We start from the raw sequence: 24,422 nt of genomic DNA, 5'->3' as shown, positions 1-24,422 counted from the left end.
GTTATTGTTATAAATAAAGAGAAGCAAAAATGTTTTCAGTAGATCATTACAGCTTCTATTCACAAAACACTCATCTTTCATGTTAAGGGTTCTGTGTACCTCCCTTTTTCTCTGCTCAATAAAGCACTTAAACATGTGCTTTCCTCTAAGTATTAAACACAAACTAGTCTTCACCGCCTGGCTGAGGTCTAAAAAGAAAAGCATGGGCAGCAGTCTGTATTACTGAAAAGGAAACACTGCTGCCCCAACTAGTGATCCGAATTGGCTAATCATTATGTAAATTTGGTTTGAGGGAAAATTTACCAAAAAGCAGCCAACACATTTAAACTGATTTTTTTTTTTTTAAAGCTGCCTATAGGACTTGCATTAATTTTAATGAGCACTGGGCACCCAGTCACTGTCAAAGCTTTGAAATAAGTTTATATTAATAGAAAACAAGTGATTTTATTATTACATTTTTAATAAAGATTAATTCAAGTCAAAAAGTTACTCACCTGATTTCAAACCTCAAATTTCAGGGGAAATTGTATTTGGATTGTGGTCTGACTGTGTAAAAAGAGAAACTACTTGCAAAAACCAAATCTGGTTGCAGACTGAGATGCCAAAATATTGACAAAGAAAAGGTAAAGCATGAAGAATATTTGTTTAGATTAACTTCTACTATTCACCTCAGATTCATCCAGCTGTCATGATACCGCAAGATGTTGCTGGCAAGAATTGGAGGTAAGAATTTGACGCGCTCAATGAAATTTTTTTCCCTTTAATTCTGGTAACACTGGTGGTGGACTGCTTTAGAAAAAATAAACGTGGAAACATGATGTGTGAAACATCATTTCAATGTGAATCTACTTGAATCTTTCAATGCAGAGGCTCAGAAGGTTTACGATATACACAGTATTCGGTAATTTTATATGTAAAAACAACCAGAAAGAGGCAAAAAGTTACTTTCAAGCTTAGTCAACATACAGCACATTTCAGCATGACAATTCAAAAAGTTTCACACTGTATTTGGATATATTAGCAATGATCTTTTAAAAATAGCAAACTGAAGACAGTGGATTTTTTTCTTTTTTTTCTTCTTAGTTTTGTAACAAATGAAGCTAGTATTCTTATTTACAGTATAAATAAGCCTTTTTTGGTGAAGATTATGTCCTGTCACACATGTTTAAGACAAGGTGTACCTCAGCTCTTAAATGTCAATGCAAACCAGAACATAAAAGCAATATCAAAGTAAAATAATAGATCTTTCCCTCCAGCTAAGACAGCCAGGTTACCATGTGTCTCTTATCACATCTGGAATATATCTGAATGAAGTCAAAAGTTCTCTTGGTTTTAGCCTTTAGGAATACCACGAACACTTATTCTTCTGCTGCTCTAGAAAGCTGTTTTCCATACAAGCTCATGACGTGATGGACAAATTGATACTGTTCGCAAGTCTGGATCATTCCTCCCCTGAAAAGGAAAGATGGAAAGAGCAGGCTTATTACACGCAAACATATGAGGAAATGCCACAGCTAACATGAAGCTTGTGTTACACACAACAGGTCTATCCCAAAACTTCCTGAAATAAGTGCAAAGTGCCCATTGATTGCAATCAGCTCGCGGTTTGACCTTGAGCTCCATTTTCGGTCTCTGCTAACCAAGGAACAGAAAGCAGTCAGAACAGGAATGGGCTTTATCTTCATTTTTCTTGGCAAAGGCCCTCACCCAGTAAGGCAACACCATCATCATTTACATTCATATTACCAGAGCACCCATACTCCAATTTAGACACCATTTCAAACACCATGAAAAGCAAGCCCCACCCCAAAGCTCTAGATTCATAGATGGGAGCAGGGGGAATAAAGAGGGGAAGTAGCTTTTCCAAGACTTCACAGCTGCACTAGAGACTGACTTCAGAACTACAGAGGGCCAGGCCAGCCCAGAGAACTGATGTAGCACATTACTTTCCTACTCTGGAACGAGGGTTCTTTCCTCCACGCCATCCCATGCTGTGCTTTTGGCAAGGTCACCAGGGAACTAGGGGATGGCCAGCAGGACTCTGGAACAGACAATGGAACTTAAAAGACAACTTAGATTTGTAATGGAATTTACTGCCATGCACACCTTGATCGGTAAAAGACTCCCAGCACATAAATCTGTTTTGGTTCAGCTTTTGCTGTTCTCTTTAAAACTGCAAACCTGAGAGGGAATGCAAACAGGCGCAGAAATAGTTTGCTTTTCCATGTATCATTAGCCTGGGTATTTCTGCAAGTAGCATATTAATGAACACATGAGTACTACAGCAGGAGACAGAAATGAACAAAAACAAGGATAAAGCTGTCCATTTTAAGCAGATTTTACTAACACTTAAAATTCTGCTAGGAGTACTTCATCAACAGTGATATGATCTCTTGATAATCCATTATGAAAATACTGAAACCCCACGGCTCAAATTCACAGGAGCTGTAGGCAGAATTGTGCCAGCATTGGTGCTGGTGCACAGATCCTGGGAACGCAGTGCCAAAAGGAGGCTGAAATGTCAAGTAGTGTTGAGAAACATGGGAACCCACCAGTGGCCAGAGCCAACCAGACTGTGTCAGTATGAGGATGGGCATCTGTGGTGCATTCCCTCAGAAACATTCACCAGAGGAAATGAATGAAAAGTCGCTCCCTCTAAGCCAAACAGATAGCAGACAGCTAGCACCCTCCTGGGGACTGCCCTTTTCTCTGCGGTCCAGCTTAACAACTGTGGGTTACACAGCCACCATACCAGTTAAGGGTAGATGAGTGGCCAAGACAACTTCTTCCTTCAGCCTCTTGCAGTTATTTTGTTAAGGAGCTGCTTGAAATCACACTTAACAATGAGCAGGGAAGGGCAGGGAAGCATGTCCCAACCTCTTATCCATAAGCAAAGGTGGGAAACACAGATTGTGTTTCTAAACAAACTATTTCCTATCTGAGCATCTCCTCCCCATCTGCTCTATTTAATACAAGATCATGGCTGATGTGGTTAAGTCCTTTGGTGCTGCACACAGCATTGAAATATATTGGTGTCAGTCCATGACACATGAGGAATGTTAGTCATTGCATGGCAATCATAATCATGGCAATTACTTCCCATACAATTCCATTAACAGTGAGGCTGCACCCTGAAGCTGTAGCAACAGAAGCACTGGGGTGGCCATCGAATTTCAGACCACAGGAAATTATCTTCCTTTTTATCTAGTTCCCTGCTATGTGGTGGCTTCCTCCCCTCACCACACACATGCACACTGTGGCACGTGCTTGCCAGCCAGGCTTTGGCACAGAATTGAGAAATCATATTTTCACCCTTATTTGCCACAGAAACCTTTCAAATCTGAGTTACAGCGGGTGAAAGGACAGCAAACGTCTCTCAGGACTGTGGGAAGGATGCAGCGATGATCACTTCCTCTCTTTATGTTATTTTAGGACCAACTGTTGGCCACTAGTGCAAAGCCCAGTACACAGGATTTTTCCAAGTGACCCGTAAGGGAATTAAGGGAAAGAAATATTTGTCCCCATCACCCCACGCCAACCTCAAAGGTGCTTCTCAGGGCTAACATCAATCCTCTACTGCTCTGAAGCAGTGGGGTGCGTTCCTTTTATGTGTCTGTTCTGGCCTGCATCCAACCCTCCTTCCCTAAGGCCCCGGTGACCCCCTTCCCATCCACCCTGTTTTCTCTAGCCAGTAACCACCAAACAGGAGAAGACAGAGAGGGCCTTCCTTCCTATAGTTGCACGGGCACTGTCCCATCTTTCTCATACTGCTTCTGAAGCCACATGGAGCTTTTTGGGGGGTTTAGTGACAATAACAGTGGATGGCAGCATGACTTCCAAGCGACTACGCGCCCCACTTTTCACTCCTTGAAGAAACCATGCTCTTCAGTAGCACGGATGGCAATTTGACTGCTTTCCATCTTTAACATTTTCTCCCACAACATTCAAATGGCCTTTTCTTATCCCATCCCACCCCTGAGAGGTGCACGGCAGCTACAGAGGTCCCTGCAGGTTTCCTCTTCCTCCATGGCATCCTTTAGGTGTGATCTCCCTTCTCCAGTCTCTGCAAATGCCTACCAGTTCCCCTCTCCCTGCAAAGCTAGCATTTTTAACTGGCCTTTCTAAAACAGATTTTTAATTTAGTGTATGGGTATGTGTCTGTATTTGTGGCATGCTGCTTTACATAGGAATGGGAGGGTGAGATGCTTTGCTCTCCTCCATGGCATGATATTAGGAAGAAATTCTTTACTGTGAGGGTGGTGAGGCAGTGGCCCAGGTTGCCCAGAGAAGCTGTGGCTGCCCCATCCCTGGAGGGGTTCAAGGCCAGGCTGGATGAGGCTTTGAGCAACCTGGGCTAGTGGGAGGTGTCCCTGCCCATGGCAGGGGGGTTGAAACTAGATGATCTCTAAGGTCCTTTCCAACCCAAACCATTCTGTGATTCTATAAGCACATCAACCCAAACCATTCTGTGCTTCTATAAGCACAGGTGTAAGCAAGTGTCTTCAGCTTTCACTTGTATGGCTATTTCCCTGTGTATCATTAGTAACAGAGACAAGGTATTTCAGATCCAGCCAGATATTTCACTGGGCCACAGATAATCAGTACCCACTACTCTTATTCTGTTTTTCGTTTTCTCAAGTAGCCTTTCCTTTTCTGGCCTGAAATCCACTGAAATAGCCAAACCTCCAAGCCCCTGCAGGTCCCTGTCTATCAGAGCCTCAGCAGGGCAGCAAGCATTTCATTTTCTGCCTCCCACAGAGCATAATTTCTCCTCTGAAATAAAGTTCAGCGTGCGGTTGAGATTCTTTTTTTTCCTCAGAAAAATCTTTGGTATGTTTTTCGTGACATCTCTTCCCCCGACTACATTTATCATTATCATTAGAGAGAGCAATGAGACATGTTTTGATGGCACTTGAAACCAGTGGGAGAGGAAAAATAACATCTCTGGTGCAAAATTCAAGTCTGTTTACTTCATAATCAAACTCAAGGTGGTGTGTTAAGAAACGCTTAACTGGAAACCATTGAATTTCTGGAGATTTTCACAACTCCTTTCATATGTCTGCAAACATTCCAGACTGTACATACTCTCCCCGCCTCCTGCGAAGTCCCAAGCAGCCATGCCCTCCCAACAGTGCTCACAGCTCCAACTATGCAAGGCCAGTTTTCTTTACTCCTCCTGGGAGCAAAGTGCTGATCTGTGACTGAACTGGAGTACAGAGACCTTTGAGCCTTTGCTTCTGTAAGAACATTGGGCCAGCTCCTCAGCTGGTGGAAGGCCATCCCTTGCTACACTGAGCTGTGCAGCTGCACAGCTGGGCAGGTTTTGATGCCAGCTGTGAATCTAGCTCAGTTCTAGGGCTGTTCATTAAGGTTCACTGCTCATAAGATAGACAAAAATTGTGAGTTAGAGCTGTTTAGAACAAGACAACTCCCTTCCAGGAATGTTCTCTTTCACCCTCCATTTGCCTTTGTTTCTCCCCTCTTCCCATTTGTTTCTCCTTAAGTAAAGGGAAAGATTACCACTACTATTTATTTTTCTGGAAAGGAAACAGGCTTTCTTACCTGTCTAACCGTAACTGGCAGGCTGTTCGCAATATGTCAACTATGCCCTCGCTCTTCAGCTGTTTACAACAGACACTAGTTGCAATAAAGCAGCCAGTCCTCCCGATGCCTGCACTAAGGGAGGGAAAAGCAGAGAGAGGCAGCAGAGACGTTAGAATGGCTTTGGAACTTTCATGTTAAATGGCACCATTAAACCAGAAATCAAACCCCATTATCCCTTTCCTTCCTCCAACCTTTGCCAGGTGAACACTTGTGAATATAAAGGCATAACTAGGAAAAGATACTAACTTCAACAGGACAACACAATTAACCATGAGCTACTCGCAGCAAAAGGATGAACATTGCACATACAGTGCTAAAATGGACTGCGGGGTACCATTTGACCTGATATGTCATTGAAACTGCTGCCACTGAACCAATGAAAATAAGCAGTTAAACGGTATTTCTTAGCTAGACATGGTTTGAGGGCAACCCTTGCTCTGAAGGCAAGCTTTGCTTTGAGATTCTTAATCCTAACAGCTTCTTTGAAAGCCATTTTCATTCACAGCTACAGTAAAAAAAAAACAAAACAAAACAAAACAAAAAACCAAACCCCTTGCTTAAATAATTAGAGCTAACAGCAATATGGTAAGTGTGATGCCATTTGCTGATCAGGTCTGCAATCTACTTAATTCTCTGAATTAGTGTAGGATACAACAAATTCACTGCTAAAGAAATTTCTTTGTCTTCCCTGAACACCTTTGTATCCGATTGAGTTCTTGCTTAATGACCACAATTGATTTTATTCTCAAAGGCACAGTGCTACCAAAGCTGTGAATTCTTCTTATCACCTAATAGAAAGCGAGCAGCAAAAGCTTACAGCCCTTCTTGTGTGTTAAATAATTAAGTGAGCATCCTCAAGAATAATTACTTGACACAACTGCAAGAAATCCTGCTTCCATTTAAATTGTGCTAAATTCATAATACAAAACCAGTGGCAACAAAGGTACAAACAACAATGGAGTCTGCAGTTAGCTGCTCCTTGCAAAATCCCAATACTGTTTCTTTGACTGTATAGCCAGGTTTTCCACTCTGCATTTAAGCTCATTAGGGAAACAGCTACATCGGAACTGTTTTAACTTCTATTACAGAATGATCAAGGCAGTTCAATGGAAGTCTGGGGGATGATCTTACTAAGAACTCATCTCAGTCTTCAAATAATTGTGATGGAAGTACCTCCCTGACTTAAATTTTTTGTCCCTGAAACTCTCTGTACCTCATGCCCTAACTTTTGTTTTCTTTACTATATCTAGCTTCTTCATCAATACTCCAAATATTTCAGGGTTTCAGAGGACTTTTTGCTGCATATGGATGTGCACCAATGCTTTAAAAAAAAAAAAAGCCCCTTTGTCTTCCGATTTATGCCATAACCAAACAGGCCACAGTACAGAGCTCTTGTATACTGTTTCCCATGCAGAGACCTCAGTGTTTTGCAAACGGAGGGAACAAGAATGCCCATTTTTAGTTAAAGCAAACAGCACTGAGAAAGCACTTGTTCCAGGACAAGGTGCAGGTCTTAGTGGCTGAGACAAAGTCATAATCTCTCCAAGACTGCTCAAGAGTGGTGCCTTATCCACAGGAACTTAACAGGACTGCTAGCCTGCCTTTATCATGAAGCTGCGTTTAAGAACAAGGCCACAAAAATGATCAGAGGGATGGAACACCTCTGCTATGAGGACAGGCTGAGAGAGCTGGGGTTGTTTAGTCTGGAGAAGAGAAGGCTCCAGGGAGACCTTATTGTGGCCTTTCTATACTTAAAAGGGGGCTTGTAAGAAAGATGGGGACAGATGTTTCAGTAGGGCCTATTGCAATAAGACAAGGGGTAATGGTTTTAAACTGAGATTCAGAAGGGGTAATGGTTTTAAACTAAAAGAGAGATTCGAAGTGGATATAAGGAAGAAATGTTTTATGATGAGAGTAGTGAACACCGGAACAGGTTGCCGAAAGGTGGCAGATGGCCCATCCTGGAAATATTCAAGGTCAGGTTGGACAGAGCTCTGAGCAACCTGATCTAGTGGAAGATGTCCCCGCTCACTGCAGGAGGGTTGGACTAGAAGTTTAAGGGTCCCTTCCAACCCAAACGATTCTGTGATTCTAATAGCTTCATGATTAGGCTTGATTCTATTTTTGCTTAAAGATGTGCTATTTTACATCACTGAAGGCCAAAACCACAGTGATCATGTTCTACTGAGCATCTCCCACAAAAGCCAAAGGACTCAATGTAACAAAGGCCTGGGCAAACAGCTTGCTGCATACACCACTCTCAAATAGAGACAATATATTAAACTCCTTCTTCAGATACAATGATTGCAACTGAGAATAACTTGAAAGGGTTCTGGTCCACAGTTATCACATAAAATACTTCATAATCCTACCACCATGCCCTTAGTAGCTATTTCAAATAAAAATGCCCCATTTCCCCCCAAGTATTACCATGTCATGGGGATGACACTATACAAGAGGACAAAACAAGTACGCAAAGCAAGAGTGACAAGATGACCAGAAGGTTTACCTACAGCAAATACCATAATACTTCAAGAAGCTCTTAGAGAGCCACAGGTTTCCAAGGCCAAAGGGGACCTTCTTACAAACCATTTGTTATTTTTCTCTGAACTGTCCCCAATTTGTTAAAATCTGTTTGAAGACACAGGCAGAAAAACTGGACATGGGGCATAATACAATTTTTTACTAGCGATTACTCTGTATTAGCTTATAGATCTTTGATGACACAAGGCTACCAACCATTCCTGCCAAGAGTCTCTTTAAAAACATTCCCATTGTATACCCCATTTACTACCGCTTCTGGATTGCAACCATTCACCGTTTCCTAGAAGCTGTTATGCAAAACCAGGTAAAATTCCTTACAAAAATCCCAAAGATCAATTTGGCAAAATGTGTTTTATTGAAATTATGGAAGATTACTGTGGCAAGATTACTGCATTATGAGGCTTTCTGCTATTTACCTGGAATAATTGTTTCGAGAATTGACTTGTAGTTTTCACGTTTAACTTCTCTAAACACTGTCAAAACAGGGCTTGCTTATAGACCTCTGGAAATTCTGCAATTTTCCAAGAACTAGAACTCAGCTATACTAAAGTTTAATGCTTGAGAGCCTGTGGACCAATTTTTTTAAACACTCCTGGGTGAAAATCATCCAGTATAGCTGATTTTATAACTGTTAGTAGCTGTTGCTTAACACATTCCCTAGTTAGCAGTGCAAAAGAGCATACTGCATCATGTCTCCAAGTGGTAAGCACATCACCCTACTTCTTTCAGAAGACAGAAGTATCTATCTTCATCTATTTTTTCTGCTTTGTGATTGATAATTACAATATTATCAGCCTTCAAACCACTGTAAGATTTTGCTTCTTCCATATAAGAAGTTTTAATCTTTGACAGGGGTTTTTCAGATATTTCACTTTTACTATCAATTGCATACATTTCCTGTCTGTTGATTACTACTTGCTGCAATCAGCTTTACTGCTGTTTAATTTGTTTTATGTATTGCACTTAAATTACTGTATTTGGCCTAATAAGGATTTCTTAAAACCAAAGAAGGAATCTACAGGGGGTTTTGAGGCTTAAAGTTGAATGTTCTTGTTTTTCTGCTTGCACACTTCTTCCTACTCAATTTCACTCACAGTGCATTAATCTTTGGTAACCTGACCCTTTCAAGTTCATTAAAGGCACATATTACTGGTTAGGCAAATAAAATGAAAATTTTCTTACTTTGAGCCAGTACCAGATTCGGTGTTCAGCTCTGTATCTGGATGCAACATTTAGTAATAGAAAATTATTGTCATTAAATTTTAGAAGTTCCAAGCATATTTCAGAAGCAGTTGAACAAGATCTCCCCTATGTTCTGACCAATGGCCAGTATGACAGTGTCTGCACTTTGTCACTGTATGTGAAGAAGCCCTTAGAAGTCTGATACAACATGTATTTACCTGCAGTGAACAATCACTGGGGCATTCTTCTCTTCTGCACTCTGCATTGCCTCTTCCACCTCCAGTACTAGCTGTAACAGAGGTGGGGCTTGATCTGGTGTCTTCTGGTCTGGCCAAGACGTGTACCAGTAATGTTTCAGGTTTCTGACTTCTTCTCCTTTCTGCAATCCATTTAAGACAAACACCACACTTTTAAAAGAACTTCTGGCTGTAAATTGATATTGAAACCTGGCCCTCCCATTAAGAATGAGTGAATCAACATTAAAGGGAACAGGAGATGCAATTGGCAAGCCACACAACACAAAAATCTGGATTTTAAATATCACGTCTGCACTTCAGTAAACTGCCTTAAAGAAAATAATCCCCCCTCACTCCCCTCCTCCAAGTACGCTGCTCTTTTAGTGCCAAGAGCTGTGTGCAGAACACTCCAGGCAGTCTGTTCCCTCTTGACAGATTCATTCAGCAAAGCCAGAGCTATGCTGGTGACATAATTGCTTTTATAATGTATCTGACAGAGAGAGCCAGGAGCCATATCTCTGTCTCTGATAGACAGATAGATACATAGATAGATAGATGAGGGAGAGAGATGGGAGTTTTTTTCCTGTTTTTTCTGACAGACAGACTCGTATCAGTTTCCTGTCAATTCTACTCTTCTCTTAGACATGGTGAGAAATTCAGAGACGCCACGGAAGGTGTGAATTGTATCTAGCTGCAGTCCATGTCTTTTTGAGAGACATGAATTCCAATCCTCTCTATGTCTCAGCATGGCTATGAATATAGCAACTGTGCTGTTACCTTTTCTGAGTGCCAAGTAGCACTGCGTGCTTCTGATTTTGTGTTCCAAGTGACATCCTTCTGTCTGATTTCTAAAGGTACGCATAGTAACATGGAGCTCGGGGAACCAGCTTTACCCTTTCAGCCACTACGTAAGCCAGCTGGCATAGGGCTAATGTCTTCAAAAGGTCCAGGAACAGAAGTGTTAGCTTCCACAACCTTCCCTTAACCACATGGCTGGCTGAGTTCAAGAACAGCAAGAAAAACAGAACCATTTGTCTCTTTCTAAATAACCAGGTACAAAAATCTGGAAATAATTTTTGTCATCTATACTCCTAAGTTCCAATGACTGTCAGTTGCTGGATGGTAGAAGGCTCTGTGGTTGTGACACTTCCCATCCTTGTCTTCAGTTGAAAAGCTTTTGCATAGCTTCATAGTGAACTAGACTGAGGAAGTAACGTAGTTAAATATTTTTTCTTTATCATGCTGGATTAATTTTCAGATAGACCGATCAGTTTCCCCCTTCAGCTTACCACACAATCACAAAAAGGCTCGTGTGGGCACATGGGAGGTGGCACAAGGGTAGGAACAAGAGAGCTGGACAAAGGGAGGCTGGGCTTTATTTAGTTGCTGTTCCAGCTTATACTGGGTTTAAAGTGCTCAAATGAAGCACAGTTATTAGGAACCTTAAAGGTATGTTTAGCTTAGCTTAGGAAGGGAGAGCCTTACTCTTGTAGCATGGAGCCTGGCCTTAGGTTATTCACCCTAGTGAGAAGGTATTCTGGTTAAGAGAACATAAACAGTTGTTGCAAATACTACTTCAGCTCAATGCAGTAAATCCCTTCAAATTTCAACACTGCTCTGAAACATGAACATACACAGTTGCTTTTGAACATGTGACTATGTGTGAGCCACAGAAGGTATGAACACTGAATTCTTAAGTGGGTTGTGAAAAATTATAATAAAAACACTGTCAATAATACCAGAGAAAAGTAAAAGATAAGTCATCTGAAGAAAAACATGAGTCACTACATAAAGTCACACATTTGACAGAAACAGAATACAGCCAAAGTTCTAAAGACGAACTCAGGATGTCTCTAGTTTTGTCTACATTGTTACCAGGTTTAGGCTTCTGCTTAGAGAACCCTGACCTCCTGTAACACACGCAGTAATCACACGTGCTGGTGGTGGTATCACGCATGTCTGACCACTCCAGTTTAAGGGAAAACAGGAGTCTCTAGTTTAACACACATATGGCCTTGAGCCACTGCTCTGCAACTGCTATTAAATGATAAACGTACAGCTCTTGGCAATGGTAACCTAACAAATGGAATCTTTATTTCAGCTCTAGAACTCAGCAGTTCACCTCCTGATGTTTGGGGAGAGAGACTGCCCCACTAGTACTGAAAACAAAAGTACTGCTCAATTGAAAAACAAACTGGGAGGAGCTTAAAGAAAATAATCAAAATTATCGAGTCATCTGAGTAGGGAAGGAACCACATCTTGGAGATGTGTATGTCCCATAAAGGCTTTCATATAATTTGTGATACAAAAGCACTTGTCTTTTTTGGCTATGATTGAAAAAAATGTGTGGTACCCAAATTTCTTTCCTTATGGCTTTGCTGTACTCTGCTACCCTAGATGATTTTTTTTTTTTCTGTTAGTGAACATACTGGATACACCAGCCCTGACAAATAACCTGGCTTTCAGTTTGCTGGTTATTAGGGATTTTTACCCCCGTGGGAGCCAGAGTTATATGTACAGAAAAAGATATATTAATATGACTAAATTCTGAAGCTCCCTCTCAACATGGAGAGCTTCACCTAAGGAAGAACTGAGCAAGGACAAGAGAATTTGGGAAAACACTGAGAGGTTGCTGTTGGAAGAAAACATTGCACAGGGGTATTTACTAGCATGACAGATGCTTGTGAGATGGGAGTATGGCTTATTGTGCCTGAACTGTTGTATATAAGCTCTTCAGGACTGTTTGTTTTGTGCAACACCTGATAAAGTGAGATTGGTTTTTGGATATGCTACTGCAATATTGGTATTAAAAGCCATTCCCTTGCAATTACCATCTGAAAATGCAACTGGCTATTACCTTCCTAAGAAGAATTTAAGTGACCTTTCCCCAGGGTGAGAATAACATTCCCTTCCAGAAATACAGAGGGCAAGAGCTTTTTTTTTTTTTGGGATAGGGGTGGGGAAGAACATACAACTTAAGTCTCTAAAGTTAATGTCAAGATGAAAAAAAAATTTGCAATATTCACTAATATTAAGATGCTGTATTTAACAATTTAAAACGGTTATGAAAAACTCTTCTGGCAGAGAGTGTAGCTTTTTTATTGAGGAGATTTTTTTGTCTCTAACTAAAAAGTGACCGGTTCCATTAGATATCAGCATTCCATCAGAAATTATCTGTATATTACGCTTGCTGCTGTAGTGTTTTGGATAAATTGTATTTAAGACCTCTGTGAGTCTGCAACATACTTGTAAATATTCTTTACTTCCCACTTGTCAGGGAGTGTGATTTTCTCCTTGCTGCTTTTGCCAAAAGCATGAGTGACAGACTTTCCACACTCTCAATCCAGACATGGGATTTCATATGCTGGCTTTCTGCCTATTAGCATATGGCTGAAGAAACTTGAAACTGGCTGGATAAAAGGAGAGTTTTTTCCAGCTTGGAAAGAAACTGTGGTGTTATACTGAGGTCAGGGGTAGATCTGGTAGATGAAAGATGTATAAAGTTTATGTAAATAGACTGTTCTCATTAAATCACATAGCTCAAGCTTCTAGAACCCAGCAATGAAAACAGTTGTAAAACAGGACACAGGTACTTTAGACTAAGTAGCATCTAAGTACTTGAAAAATTAAACCTGTGTTTAAACTCTCCATCCACAAGATGACAGAACTGTTACTGGTATGTAAAACTACGTATACAGTTAGCTAGAAAGATACTAAATGCTTAGAAATGTAAGCACAGAGAATGCTCTGGTGAAAATGTCTTTAAAGGTCATCAACAGTTTTAGTGTCTTGGAGTGGAATGAGCGCTTAAAGCATCTTCAAAGTTCAGTCAACCCAATCACTCAAAGAATCAATTAGCATGGTACCTATTAAAAGGGGATTGGCCATGGTGAACAGAAGTGGTGCTACCACACCACTGACAAGTGCTAAACAGACCAGTAGTCCCACTGCTGAGACACACTGAAAACAGGTAAGCAAAATTAAAAAGCCTTTTGCTCAGTTCTCAACTCTCCTACTTCTTGTTAGCAGCACAAGTCATCTTAGGTATAAACAGCTGGTGGGTAGCCAGCAGCCTGACAACATTCTAATAATGATCATAAAAAGGCAAGAAGCACAACCTAAGTATTTATTAGGGGTCTCCCCATACTACAGAATCTGTAAGATGCCATGCAAGTAAGAGTACCCTGTTAGTAATCAGTAACCCTTTGTCTAAGGCCACAGCCCAAAGAATAAACAAGCCTTTGAATTCTACAGAACATCGGAGTTTAGTGGGTTACTCCACAACTGCTGTCTGACCTGCAAAGGCTGGTAAGAAGCCATCCGTGAGCTAACGTGTCACTCTAAATGACCAGTCAACACAGAAGACGTGGGTGCAGAATGAGTCACTGGTTTCTTCCATTGAGTAAATCCCATGCTACTACAGTTGGCCTGGTAGCTTTCAGACTGTACAGATGCAGTCTAAATCTCTGCCTGCTTCTTGTACTGGAGTTTTTTGCAGGTTGGCTAACTGGGCAAAGCTATGGTGACTTCAGTAATGAAAAGTGGTATTTGTACAGCAATACACTATGCAGAATATTTCTACACAACTCTCCATGGACATCTTCATTTTAGTGTTTAGACAGCTAAATTACCATAAGAACATTGGAATAATTACCTTTAGTGTGATGAGCCTTAAACGGTAATCGTCTGCTTGTATGACTCTGTTAACTGTGATTTCTATTCCTTCATAGGTGACCTGCTCCTCTGGCCAATATTCTGTGCATTTCTGTGTGCAATATAAAATAAATCTAGTTAAGCAGATATCAAGGGAGGTTCATTTTTACTCCTCTGAAATTGGATATAGCACATGCATGATGAATATGAATGAACAAGTACAAGTTTTCACTTTCTAAACAGGGACCACATTTCAGGTGATTTTTGCTGCATTCATAATAGCCTGATTGCATGATTAAAAATGCACAAATCAAGTAATGACTAACCAAGGCTCTAAACACACATCCTTATTTATCTTTATGCCACTAATGTGCATTTTGAAGGTTCATTAGAAAATCCAGTGGCCCTATGCCTGTGTTTTTAGATTAAGATAATAATGATTAGTATAATATACATGGGTTACCAATATTTCTGTGGTATGCATACACTGATAAGGAAACACAAAACACTATTTTCTATTTTTTATATTCAGAGAGCATTGACCCTTTATAAGATAATAATTTGCATAGGTTTTTGTACAAAAGAACATGAGTGGGGATGTTCTGGGAATCAGACTATGTACTAAAATCCACTTTAAATAGACACTGAGAATCTTTCAGAGCTAAGGAACTAAAAGGAAGCAACAGCTGTGAGATCTTAGACTACTACATTTGGTTTTGCCAAGAAACAGTCAGAGATGCAGCCAGCACAACCTGACAATCAGAGAAGGAGAAACTATAGTCCACTTGCAAATCTGCATTGTTGTACTGCTACACTAGACATGAGTAGGTGAGAATTTGTAAGCACGCCTACCCCAGAAGGAAGACTGAAAAAGACAGTGGTTTTTGGTATGCGGTTTCTCTTTAAACTAATCAACGTGCAAAAGGAGAGACAAGCACTTCAACGTGATGCATGAACTAGTTCATGGACAAGGAACGACATGAACAAGGCAGGATCTCAGAAAAAGGCTCCCCCCCAGTGCTACCAGAAGAAGCAATCTTGTTATCACAGGAGATTAAGAATCTGCTATTGGACAAACCCAGTTAAAGATGATGCTTGTAAGCTTTCTGTTTTACACAGTTGTACACAGTCTTGAAAGAAGCAAGTTAAATTGTTTTGCTCTCCCCCACCAAAAATAATTTAACTTCAGGAGAAAGACTAACAACAGAAAAGTATCTTGCAAAGTTACTGAGTCAAAATTTTTGTGTGGGAGAACCAGTGTTGTTCCATCTGCGTAGCGCATCAGTTAATAACCCACTGGGAATGTGGCCCACTGTGTCTCTGTACAATTATTTATGCAGATTGCCTTTTTTTTCTTCCTTTCCTCTTAAACTACAGAATCCATTGTAAAAATTGTCAAGAGCGGTAGCAGCTATCAATAGCACAGACGTTGCTGTGCTTAAAGGAGTGGAGTAAGATTGCCCACTCATTTCTGTGGGCTGCCTGTCAGTTCAGATTCAGTGTGACAGAGGGCTGAGATACAGAGCTTTTAGTACTCACATTAGAAAGTCATTGCACCAAGGAGGAATACAAAGCCTCTGTTACTAGCATCACTGCCGAACAAAGGTTTTGGTTTTGAATCTACATATTTCTGAGTCCTGTTATTCATATATTAATATATGTATTACAGAAGAAAGGGAATTAATGTAGGAGGCATTCACCTGAAAGGACTTAGCCTATATTTATGGCTGAGATTCCTGACACCATTTAATTTCTGACACAAAAGGTGTCAGAAAAGACTCATCAGCTCTCTTATGACATACAGGCTGCAGCAAGCCCCAGTTATACAGTACCTCAGCACTGCAGTGCATGGCTTCCCAAGACTGATATGATGCGTGAAATACTTGGTCAGTGTGGATAAGAGGAAATTCAGATATAAAGTTTACTTCACTTTTATATAATATTGCCATGCAAGCTACAATGAAAGACCTTATCACCAGATATCTCGTTCAAGACCAATATTTCCTCTGCATCATCTTCTTTAAACCTCAAAGTCCTTAAATGATTCTGGTACACCGTGTCATAACATTTTAACATCTCATTTGCCATAAACTGGCAACTCTGATCAACAAGCAAGTTATTCAGTGCTGCCTCTCAGATGGAGGCAGATGCGAGTTTAAAATGTTAGTAACAAAACATTCAGATCAGCAACATAGTGCACTTTGCATCAGCAATGCCTTGATGGTATTGTCCAATCAGCCAGCTGTAATAATGGACCATTTTTAACTTGCAAAACATGGTAATTCTGTTTCTGTCTTGTTCATGTCTTTTTTCACTAAAATCCAAGGTTAAATTGATTCACTTCGCAACTGGGGAAAGCTAAAGGTCTGTGTACATGCATAATAGTGGGCACTAAGCTTCTAGCTAGCAGTTAAGCCATTATAACTCTGTGTATGATGGAGGTATGCCCGCACTCCTGGGTTGCTAAGTGTCTAAAGCCTCTTCTCCAAAAGAAACTCTCTCACCTAAGTTAGTAATGGGTTCTCAGGGACAAGCTTTGACAAATACTGCTCCTGCAACTTAAGAAACACCATTTGGATCTCCCCACTATACCTTGCTGCCAGTGGTGAGGGGGGGATGCAGAGCCCAACACATGCCTAGACAACTTTTTCACATTTTATACTGCCAATAAAGGCAGACCTAAGCTCAGATACCTATCTGCGAACTGAAGCCCAGCAACATGGTTCTTGCAAGTCTGCTATGGGGCAAATATTTCAGCAGCTAAGTAATAAACAGATGGAGGGCAGCAGTATTTTAAACTGTTAATAAACATCCTATCAGGTGGATGAAACCCCATGACAGTTTAAATGCTCAAACAGGTGCTGAATAGAAAATTTCAGCATCTTAATTTCAATATTTCAAAAGCATTTCCTAGATGCATTCAGGAAAAGGCCCTCCATATCCAAGTCTGCCATAGTTGTTGATTATTGTAACTAGCATCTTCCATAAGTCAGGCACAGCCTCAATGAAATGTGGATTTAGACACTGAATCATAATAAATGCAAGATAAAGCAGCACCAACTCTACTCTGTTGATATTCAACCTTAGTAGTTATGGGATACTACTGTTTTTGATTCCTTTCTAGAGAACTAAGAGTGTCTCCAGATAGAGCTGGGTTTGGAGAGGTTTCAGGTCAGCTGGGAAAGGAAAAATGGCAAAACCAGCAGCAGGCTAAGTCAGACAGTAAAGTCTGTTTACTGAACTTTACTGAACAGTAAAGTTCAGTAAACTGAACTGAAAGAGAAGCCCACATCTTCTGAGCCCAAAGAATTTCACACTGGCTGTTTGCTGGCTTAGCATCTATGCTGTAAATCTCTGCTAGAATACAGATAAAAATACAGACTATATGAAACACCATTACCTCATTCATCTCTTCTATATTGGTAATCATTACAATGATGGGAGAACGCTCCTGCCACACCATTCTCCAGAAATCACTGACAGTATTAACTATTGGTCCCTGAGTAGCAATATATACCTTTTCCTCTCCTCCATAGCCCTGCCAAGAAAACAAGAAGAGATGAATTTTAACAGGGATGACCACCACAACCTTGAAGGTTCAGGCTTTAAAACAGAGAGGTACCACTGGCTGCAATAGTGACTCCACAGCATCACTTCCTCCCCCGTCTCTCTCCTGTACATGCATCCATTGAGCAAAGGCACAATATGGGCTCATGTAACTCCAGCAATAGGTGTCCAACAGCCTTGAGGTGACTCTGGTCAAGAGTCTTATTCAGGCTTATTATCCAGTGTGTTGGTCAGGCCAGCTGACAAGCAACTTGCATCAAGAAGTGCAGAAGTGTGTTTTTGTCTGGTCTGACCCTGTACAGCTGCACTTTTGACATTTGGTTTTCAGTTAATATAAGCAGGAGAGAAGAGCAACCAGTTCAGGTAGGATGCCTTTAAAAGTGAGTGGATGTTGCAATTCTGTTGACATTAACAGTGGCTGATACAGGCTAGGCAGACACATCGGACTATTGAGCTCTTACCCTGATGTAGTTAGCATTGATGTAAGAGCTAAGGGGGTCGTCCTGATCAGCTGAGGTAAGGCACACTCTGCTGTGAGGATCTGAAAGGTGGAAACAGATAGGTAATAGTTTATAAATTGCTAAGAGGAAAGACGCAAGATTACTTTGTACAGTGAGGCATTTACATGCATTCATGGCCATCACAACAGATGTGAGTCGCCTTGGAGAGCTCCCATGTTAAAATGCTACCAAAGAAAAAGGGAAAGGGTAGTTGAGGTAATTTGGCTTCTTCTGATAGTTTTACTGACTCTCTGAAGCCTGCTTAATTGTTCCTGTTGCAGAGTCAGTGTCCCAGAGTGACTCTAGAAAAGCAGTTTTCTGCTCCAGGAAATTATTTATCCATTTGTTAGGTCAACAGGCTCATTCTGGCTTGTTAGACATTAGAATATTGTTTGTGAAATGACAAGCAAAAAAGTAAACAGCTTTTCTCCCAAACCATAAACACACATTCCCTGCAGACAGGTAAGCCAGATGACAGTACTTTTCCCTGTTTTGTCTTGCAGTGAACTAAACTCCAAAATGTGCTATTAATAAATACAATGGTTAAAAAGAAATTAAAAAATATTAACAGTCTCCTGCACTTTGCATAAGTCTCTTCAATACTTGACTCTCCCTCATTCAGGCTGTTTGAGGCACTATTCTTGTTTTAATAAGACAACAAACGAGAACGTGATTCCACCTGAGAAGCTCAGTCCAATTCCCACTGAAGTCAATGGGAACTGTTCCACTGATTTTAATGCGAAGTGACACAGGCCCACGTTCATCCACTTTCACCAGTACTACACGGTTATCACTGACAAGAAACATCCTCCTGGCAGACACCTCAGCAAACAGCGTATACACCAGGAGAATATTAACAAACCACAGACAACTTCTTCATTAAAAAATCCAGCCTACTTAGAAACCAGAATAAAAATAAATATGCAAAAATAGTGTGATATTGGGTAAAGCACAAAAGACTAAGGACGCAATAATTTCTACTGTACTACGAACAGATTCAGCACAAAATGCTCTCCTCAGACAGAACAGACTCATGTCATCTATTATGTGATAAATATCATCACAATCCACAAAGAAAAGATATTAAAAAAAGACACTGTTTCATAGCACAGACGTACTGAAAACAGCAAGGTCCTCTTTAACACAGTTCCCTCCTGCTCAGATTTGCTCACATCTCTAGTGCTGGGGAGATCTGAGACAAGAGATAAAATTTGCTTTTTAATCAGTAATTCTGATAGTGTGCAACATGCCACACCTTTAAAAAGGTGACATTGGTTGTAAGATTTTTATTCAAATGTCACTGAACTTGGTAGTTAGAGCCCTTGCATGAAGGGCAATCCCTTTGCTTGGATTTTATGCAGTCATCCATGGAGTCTGATAAAGTTTAAATAATGATTACATGATTTTTCCTTACTAATAGTAGCAACAATACTATGTTGTCCATCTCATGGTGGGTCTTTAGTGAGAACTAAAACAGATCTGAAGAAATCAGTATGTGCCACTGACTTTTAATCACAGGTTTCTTTTAGTATTCATCAGCTGCAGTACAATTTGAGTTACTTTTCACTGTGGACTTTTTAAATTGCTGTATCCGCAAATATAAAAACATAATTCAGAATATGCTTTTACTCTAAATCATAATACTTCGCTTGTGATTTTTCTGTTACCATAGTATTTACATCTGTTAAGGCAGTATTGTTAGTGAACAGTTTCAACCTTATTTCATCTAAGAGGCCTATTAACGCACTGTCGACACAAGAACATGCACTGTTTTGCAGAAAGTCTAACTGAAGCTGAATTGTATCTCTTAGAAATATATAAACCAGAATAATTCCTTCTTTAAAAATAAAAATCATAGCAAGACTTTAGAGTTTGCAGTATTAATTTAAAATTTTCAATGAAGCATTTAAGCAAAATCAAATCTTACTCTTAACAAAAACATTTCTCTCAGGACAAAACCGGGCACAGGCCAGGCTCATGAAGACACCATGACCTTGAAAAAGCAGTAGTAGTCTGTAACTCTAAGAAACCAAATGATATGTCAGTTGTTTTTTTCCGCTGTCTCTTTTATGGTCATTTTGTGTTAATACTATGTCTGACATTTTAGAGGAACTCTGTAAATTTAACTGAAATGTTTTGCATAACTTAAAATGGTGTAAAAGCAATAGAGCTATGTAGAAATTTAAGTCTGTCTAGACATTACTCTTGAGAAAAGGATTCAATGCGATCGATATACAACGTGCTCCAGTAAGTTTTTGCCACCTCTGGAATTATGTAATGAGAAGATCTTTTCCTATATATTCAGAAAATGCCTCCAAATGTCTTAGAGAAAAGTTATCGCTTTCTAGGAAATGCCTCAGGACTCATCCCCAGAAGAGGACTGTCTGCAAACAAACTGAGTTACAAAATATCTAAATCAACATCCTTAGCTTGGCATTTTCCTAAAAACACTCTTCTGCCATCAAAAAGCCACCTTCTAAGCCACTTTACTACCAACAGCAAAATTGAAGAATCTGCAAAAATAATTTACTACAAGGAAAATATAAATAAGAAGAGTTAACAGACGATTATCATGTTTCTCACTTGCTACAATCAACTCTAGGATTTCAAGTAACCGATCATTACTTTAAGTGACTGCTTACCTTCTAACAATAGCTGCCTAGATTGCTTCTGGTGATGCAGCTCATAAGTGAATTTTAGTTATTTTTTAAATTCAGATTTTGGGTGTTCCTGCCATTAGTGCTTTCTCCAGCAGGACCCAGCACTCAGCCTTGTTGAATCTCACACCTCAGCCCATCCATCCAGCCTGCCCAATCCCTCTGTAGAACCTTTCTACCCTCCAGCACATCAACACTCCTCCCAACTTGGTTTGCATGACAGGGTAGAAACTAGATAGCTGATCTAGAGAGGTCAAAGCAACAACAATGGGTGCTAACAGATATCTATAAGGCTGAGATTAAGTTCCCAGCAAATAATTAACTCATTGAGTAATCATTCTTAAAAATATCTGGCAGTGAGCCAGTGGGCATCTGTTTACAGCTCCAGAGCAGGGTGTTCAAAATAGCAGCAATTCTGATGTTTTCTGGTGTTTTGTTCCAGTAGAGTACAAAGTCATCAGAACTGTTGTGCACAGTGGATCATTGGCTGCAGCTGCTGGAGTTGTTAAGTCTAGATAAAAAAATCTCTTCTGGAATAATTTCCAAATCCAGGTTCATTGACTAAAATGATAAGTGTAGCTGAGGACATTTTTGACTTCTTTGCACTTCACACTCACTTTTGCTAACCTGACACTGAACCTTTTGGGCTTTGCAAATAGAACTACCATGGCTAGTGTGGCATCTTCCAACAATGGCTTAAAGGACAAAAGAGGCATAACATCTAATTGTATCATTCTTCAAAGTAACTTTAAGTATGACACAGGGGAAAATGATGATACTTATAAAAATTTGTACCAAAATGTTTCTGAAAACTCCTACCTCTGGCTACAAATGAAAATACTGTAATAGAAACCAGAAAGACTTAATTTCTGTACAATCTTAATGCCATCAGGCCAGCTCCCAATATTCTCAGTTTGCATCTGAGGCCTGATTCTGAGCAAACAGCAGTTGGGAAAATAACACTGCTAGAATTCAGTCCTTCTAAAGAGTTTAATAAAAGAAACCACTAAGTAAACATCTGAATAAACACACCAAGTTCTTGGGTAGAATTTTTAAGCAGCATCAAATGATGCAATTTAATGACTTAAATACCTAAGTGCTGCTGATGTTCAGTGAATCTGAGGTTCTTCATGCTCTGTACCTCTTCTGAAATCTGATTTATGCTTTAAAGCCATGTTCCTGCTTGATAAATATGGCCTTTGGACAATACATGGTAGGGACAGCACATTTTATGCATTCTGGAAATGGAAGTGCAAAGCCCTTCAGCATGTAGAATAAACCACCCTGCCTCAGTGACCAAAAAAAGCAGGAAACTTACTTGGGAGAATTGTTTTGTAGCGATTCTTACGCACTAAGCCTGGAATATCATATTCCTTCGGATCCACGAAGTTCATTGGAATTTCCTGTTTAAAAAAAAAAGCAGCAAAATACCACAAAACACAGTCGATAGTATTATTAGATTCACAAGAGGAATAAAAAACCCAAGGCCATTATATCCTGCCTGTGAAGGAGGCAAAGTGACGAAGTCAACTGAGACATATGGAACAGTAATTCTATCAATTTACCACCAAAATATAATTGATGTTTCCTTTTACTGTCACTGGCTTTCTTTTCTGAAATCTTTAATATGAAAATGCTCATAGTGACTAATTCATTGAGTAATACACACGACAGCATTATGTTAGCTACTAATATTATTAGAACTGGATTGCAAATGTAGGCACAGAACTAAGCAAAAGGTGGTACGTAAGATACTCTGCTCCAGTAGTGATGGACCTCAGACACCATCCTTTCTGACTCACGCTCCTTCTTCCTCTCTGAGGGTGGAAGGAAATAATTTGCTAGTGACTCTCATCAGCAATAAATTATGACACATGTTATGACAGGCTGGCGTACTGACCTGACTCTATGGAGCTGGGGGAGTGTCACTTTTTTGCTCACCATACTTTAAAGCTCCATGGTCAAGGACAGCAAACAGGGGGTCACAGATGACCTGCTCTCTACGCTAGTGACCCAAAGAACACACAAAGATGGAGGAACTTCTTATTCTCCACTACTCATCTCCTGCGAGTAAGCAGCCAGTGCCAGGCAGGAGCAAACAGGAACCTTCCACCAACTGGAGTCAGTAGGCATGGGGTGAGATGTGTGAACCAGGCTGAGCAGAGAAAGGACTCACGGGAGCTCATAGGAGCTCAGGAGCAGAGCTGGTTATCCCAACTGCTGCACACTGCATTTGAGAGGCCAGTACAGAGTTTGGTAACACAAGCCTCACTTTGGAAAGAAATTAAGATGAGCTACGGACTATGTTAAATTCTGGAGCTTTAAAAGACTATGTGTATGCTGTCTCTTACACAGCACCAAGCATACCAGTGGGCTTAATCAGAAGCAACTAATGATAAAAACATTTTGTTGATATAGTTTCCTATCAATTTGGGGAACAACATGGGAATGAAGCCTTCATATTTTCCTCAATTGCTACTTTGTATTTAATCACCCAAAACTCGTCTTGAGCCAAGCTCCATGGTCTTTGTGACTTAGTCTTTCACTGCTCAAGCAAATTCTTGATGTCGACAGGACTTCTGCGTGAGTAAAGACTCTAAATCCGACAAGAATTTCAGGACTTAGCCCTGCAAGTGACATCTCCTCTGACTTTTCCAAAATGAAACAGAGCTGCTTGCTTCATCATGGATCTGGACTTTGAAAACCAAGCAGGTTAGACAGACTGAAAATATGTGATGCAGAGCTAGATGATAACTACTTCATTAAAAAAAACTAGTTTACAAACCTTAATTACAGAAATAACATGTTGATTACAAAACATTTTTATCTATGCTTTTTCAATTTTCATTAAAGAAGGAAAATTACTTGTGATAGTTTAACTGTTGAAAGATTTTTCTGAATACCAGAAAAACTAATTATCTCAGAGAAATGAAGCATATTTTTCCTACTTTGAAAATTTTCTTTGCTTGAAAGCTACAGTACACCTCAGACTGATCAAACTGTATGTAGACTTGTTCAGCAGCCAGTTCAGACACTCACTAAGCTAACATTTCCTCCCCAGAACAGCAATAGAAGTTTGACTTTAAAAGGATCAGGGCTTGCCTACAGAAAAGCTGTTTTTCTTCAACTTGTACAGCACTAAGTGAATTAAAGACCACAGATATCTGGCAGTCCATTTTAAAATAGAAGTCCAGTCTATTCCATCTCCCTCTGTGCTTGTAAAGTGCAAAAAACCCTCTGAAATTGCACAGGGAGGGAGGACAGCAAGTGATACTCAAAGTGTTACTCCTGCCCTTTCAGACCCTCACAGATCATATAGAGGACAGGCTGTTATGTTGCAAAACATCTTCCTCCTGCTCTGCTGAGATTCCATGCTTAAGAGAATATTTGACTTGGCAGCATTAACTTCAGTAGCTCTCCATCATGTGCTCTGAAATACCCTAGCATGCAAAGACTGTGCCCTGATTACCTCCCATCTC

General features: G+C 40.2%; 1 protein-coding gene across 1 annotated transcript in view; it reads right to left on the bottom strand.

Moving 5' to 3' along the window:
- Positions 1-1,083: 1,083 nt before the first annotated feature.
- PTPN5 (protein tyrosine phosphatase, non-receptor type 5 (striatum-enriched)) overlaps positions 1,084-24,422 on the bottom strand; it is a 38,590-nt gene continuing 15,251 nt past the window's right edge. The window contains exons 7-13 of the mRNA XM_010079538.1: positions 22,262-22,346; positions 18,248-18,327; positions 17,620-17,757; positions 14,221-14,331; positions 9,549-9,709; positions 5,563-5,676; positions 1,084-1,452 (exon numbers count right to left, since the gene is read on the bottom strand). Coding sequence (XP_010077840.1) covers positions 1,359-1,452; positions 5,563-5,676; positions 9,549-9,709; positions 14,221-14,331; positions 17,620-17,757; positions 18,248-18,327; positions 22,262-22,346 — 783 coding nt within the window. The 3' untranslated portion in view covers positions 1,084-1,358. The remainder of the gene's footprint in view (positions 1,453-5,562; positions 5,677-9,548; positions 9,710-14,220; positions 14,332-17,619; positions 17,758-18,247; positions 18,328-22,261; positions 22,347-24,422) is intronic.

The sequence above is a fragment of the Pterocles gutturalis genome, unplaced genomic scaffold (assembly GCF_000699245.1).
Source record: "Pterocles gutturalis isolate BGI_N339 unplaced genomic scaffold, ASM69924v1 scaffold7544, whole genome shotgun sequence".
NCBI lineage: Eukaryota > Metazoa > Chordata > Aves > Pterocliformes > Pteroclidae > Pterocles > Pterocles gutturalis.
The sequence above is the reverse complement of the archived record's forward strand: the minus strand, read 5'-3'. Positions and strand labels throughout refer to the sequence as shown.